At 33.3% G+C, this 4,199-nt stretch overlaps 1 protein-coding gene across 1 annotated transcript; it reads right to left on the bottom strand.

Moving 5' to 3' along the window:
- Positions 1-511: 511 nt before the first annotated feature.
- On the bottom strand, positions 512-3,173 carry LOC148311965 (tubulin beta-2 chain-like). Its single transcript, XM_088277992.1, has 2 exons — positions 3,016-3,173; positions 512-2,055 (listed from the first exon to the last, which is right to left on the bottom strand). The coding sequence occupies exons 1-2, from the start codon at positions 3,070-3,072 to the stop codon at positions 781-783; spliced, it is 1,332 nt and encodes a 443-aa protein (XP_088134118.1). The 5' UTR covers positions 3,073-3,173; the 3' UTR covers positions 512-780.
- Positions 3,174-4,199: the final 1,026 nt, after the last annotated feature.

The raw sequence follows: 4,199 nt of genomic DNA, 5'->3' as shown, positions 1-4,199 counted from the left end.
TTTAGAATTCCATTTTCTTCCATAAAAAAGCGAAGAACGATACATGGTTCACATCAAGTTGAGACACCTTTCAACTATTTTTTTAGCTCACTCCTTTCAACAACGTCTTATTTCAAAAAACTTGATTTTCCAGAAGATCGTTTTTAAAGTTTAAAAATATAATGAAATGTATCAAAAATAAATATAAAGCCACTTTTTGAACTTTTAACAGTGCAACAGATCTTTTTAGGTAAAACCTGAATGTTTTTTCTTCATTCGAAAAATATTTAGTAAATTTAAAAAAATAATTAAACAATACCTTTTCTTCAAAATGCATAAACAACACTTTCTGTCCTGTAGCGGTTAAATATTAAGCTAAAAATATGCCGCTTTTGCTGAGATATAGTACATTTTCTGGGCATTTCGAAAACATGCACAACTGAAAATTAACGATTTTTAATATATGACGTTGTTGAAAGGAGTGAGCGCCATGTGAAAACTACATACATTTCGTAATACAGAACGAATAATGTAACAAAAAGAATAATTTATTACATTTCTCGAAATTTTAAAGACAAATGAAGAATTTATATTGACATATTGATCAAATTGATAAACGATAAAATATTCACACGATAAACAAAAGACAATAGTAATTGTGATCATGGATTACTGTATCAATTTCTTAGAATTTTTTTATCAAAAACGTCAATTCTATATTTTCAATAAGAAAATGATGATAATCATAAATTTAATTATGAACCAATAATATGATGTGTGTGTGCTTTTTGTCTTGCATATTTAACCTTCATCTTCCTGTTCAACATAAAAAATGTCATCGTCTATTCCTGCAACTTGACACTGCTGGTATTCGGATATAAGATCATTCAAATTGGTCTCCGACTCCTCGAACTCCGATTCATCCATTCCTTCATTTGTGTACCAATGCAAGTAAGCCTTTTTTCTGAACATGGAAGAGTATTGCTCCGAAATGCGCTTGAATATCTCCTGAATGGACGTGGAGTTTCCTATGAACGTGGCTGACAAATTGAGACCCGTCGGCGGTATATCGCATACTGCAGTCTTTACGTTGTTCGGTATCCACTCCACGAAGTTGTTACTGTTTTTGTTCTGCATATTTAACATTTGCTCGTCGATGTCTTTCATGGACACGCGTCCTCTGAATATAGTCGCCACGGTGAGGTAGCGACCGTTTTTTGGATCACAGGCGGCCATCATGTTCTTGGACTCGAACATCTGGTGAGTCAGCTCGGATACCGTCGACGCTTGGAACTGTTTGCTGTCCCTCGCGAATAGGGGAGAGAAGCCCGATATGAAGAAATGTAGCCTCGGGAAAGGAACCATATTGACAGCCAGTTTTCTTAAGTCTGCATTGAGCTGACCAGGGAATCGAAGGCAGGTTGTCACTCCGGACATAGTGGAAGAAATCAAATGATTGAGATCTCCGTACGTCGGATTAGGCAGCTTTAGCGTTCTGCTACATATGTCGTACAGTGCCTCATTGTCCATACAGTATGTTTCATCAACGTATTCGATGAGTTGATTTATCGAAAGAGTCGTATTGTACGGTTCTACCACTGTATCCGAAACCTTGGGACTAGGAAATACTGAAAATGTGTTTAATATCCTGTCTGGATAGTCATCGCGAATTTTACGCATGATGAGTGAACCCATTCCCGATCCTGTTCCTCCTCCGAGAGAGTGGATGAGCTGGAATCCCTGGATGCAGTCGCAGGCCTCGATCTCTTTCCTTAAAACATCTAAGAAAACATCGGCCAGATCTGCGCCTCCTGTATAGTGTCCTTTGGCCCAGTTATTTCCGGCTCCGGAATTTCCATAGATGAAGTTGTCCGGGTGGAAGAGTTTGCCGGTGATTCCTGACCTTACGGCGTCTATAGTTCCAGGCTCCAAGTCTACCAAAATTGACCTAGGCACGTATTTACCAGAACTCGGTTCAGTGTAGAAGACGTTGATTCTTTCCAGTTGTTGGGCGCAGTTTCCAGTGTAACTTCCGCATGGGTCAATGCCGTGTTCTTGAGATATGACATTCCAAAACTAAAATAAAAAAATCACAGTTAAAAAATAAGATTATATTAAAAATAAGCGTACTATATAAAGTTAATAATTATTTTTTTACATTTAAAATACACAGTAAAAATTAATGATTAATAAGTGACAAACTGACCATAGACTTGATTATTTAAAAAAAAACACTTGTAATAAACCACTTAGTGAGTTTTATTTTATTAAACACGACTAGTTTCGAAAACTAACAGATGTTTTCATCTACATATCAGTTTTCGAAATTAGTCGCGTATAATAAAATAAAACTCATTAAGTGGTTTAATACAAGTGTTTATTATTTTTTTTTAAATAAACAAAATGTTATTCCACAAAGTTAATGCCGAATCTATAAATAAAATAACTATATACTTCATAAAACAGCTCACCAAACCGTCTTGTCGGTGGACTTCTTTTGAACATATTTTTTATTATTTTTAACCATTTCAACCTAACATACACACAAAAAGAGAGAAAAATTAAGAATATAAACATATATTGAATGTCAAGTCAATATGGCGAATAGTTATTGCATGATGTAAAAAAAAAACATGAACAGAACGTTAAGCAATAGACACTTATCCCTCTTAAGCCGGCCGACGACAGATCGCTAGCACAAAACGCTTCCATATTATGTATGTTCTTCTATCTTCATAATAATCTCTCGGAGGATTATTCAGATATTAGGGCGTTTGTACACTACACGGAATTTCACCGTCCGGCAATTCAGTTATCGTGATAAAACGATGATTGGCTTGTGCTTTTGTCCATCTTTCTTCGGATCGGTAATCTTGTTCGGTGCGTGAACACGCTACACGTAAATTCGATCACGCTAAACTGTCGTAGTCACTTTTATTTTTCAAAACCGGACTGCCAGACGTTAAAATTCCATGTAGTGCACAAACGACCTTAGAGTTCACACAAATTCATGTAATACAAAAGAAAGGCATTTACCTTCTCCCCAATTTGATTTCCACACTGTCCAATTTGAATTACTACAATTTCCCTCATTGAAAAAAATATAAATATTTCTTATAATTTAAATAAAAACTTTAAATTTTGATAGCCAAGCAAATTTTCTATCAGGATATATCTTACGTAATAAGAGTCATTTCTTTATCGGTGAAAACATTTGAAATATGGAACATTTTAAACACATTCAAAATAATTCGGTAGGGATCTATCCGATATTGGCTATGATCGGTACCTGACTAACTAATAACCATCACGCCATTTCCCCGCAGGGGTAGGCAGATGCAACATATTGATAAAATTCAAAGGTGTACTCTCAAATATTCAATTCACAAATATACAAGACAGGTTGTGCGAGAGAAGTCACACGCACAATTTAAAAAAATATATAAATAGGAATTTGTTTTTTTCGAATACCTACAATTTTTTATATTTTTCATCTCATTACTTTTCAAAAATTCTTATTTTATTTTTTAAAAAAAGTTGAGAGCTATCGATTATTATCCGCCTTAAAAGTTATTTTTGAATTACATGACAAGATTTCAGATTTTAAGCAACAAAAATTTATAATTAAAGATTATTATTTTTTAATTGCGATGTTTTAAAATTTAATTTTGTAGTAATTACTCGACATCGAATGATATTTAAATTCACAATTTATTATATTGGCATCGTGTTCATAAGAACTTTCGTAAAGTCATCATTTCTTTAAAAATTAAACTCTCACAAGTTAAAAATATATGACATCATAAACAAGTGTTTACAGGTAGCGGACATGATTTACTTAAAAGTTAAATTCGCACTCGTAAAATAAAATAGTAATTTTGCTCAAGATCGGGTTGATAAACACCTGTAGGGTTCAGAGCGAAACGGGTGGTTTGGGAAACTTTTTTTTTTTATATTAAGATTATGTGATTAATGACGAGAGAAAGTAATTTAATTGACTTGCACGTGTGTTGTGCTGATCCGAGAGGGAAAAATCACATCGACGCTGGAGAACGAAAATGCTAGATGTAGCACTTTATGTGATTTTATATTATATATATATATATATATATATATATATATATATATATATATATATATATATATATATAATATATATATATATATATATATATATATATGTGTAATAAAATACCTAGGTACCTACCTATACATTTTAT

Source organism: Brachycentrus maculatus, unplaced genomic scaffold (genome assembly GCF_059751285.1).
Source record: "Brachycentrus maculatus isolate JH-2025_06_01 unplaced genomic scaffold, ASM5975128v1 h1tg000054l, whole genome shotgun sequence".
Taxonomy (NCBI): domain Eukaryota; kingdom Metazoa; phylum Arthropoda; class Insecta; order Trichoptera; family Brachycentridae; genus Brachycentrus; species Brachycentrus maculatus.
This window is presented reverse-complemented; position numbering and strand designations above follow the sequence as displayed.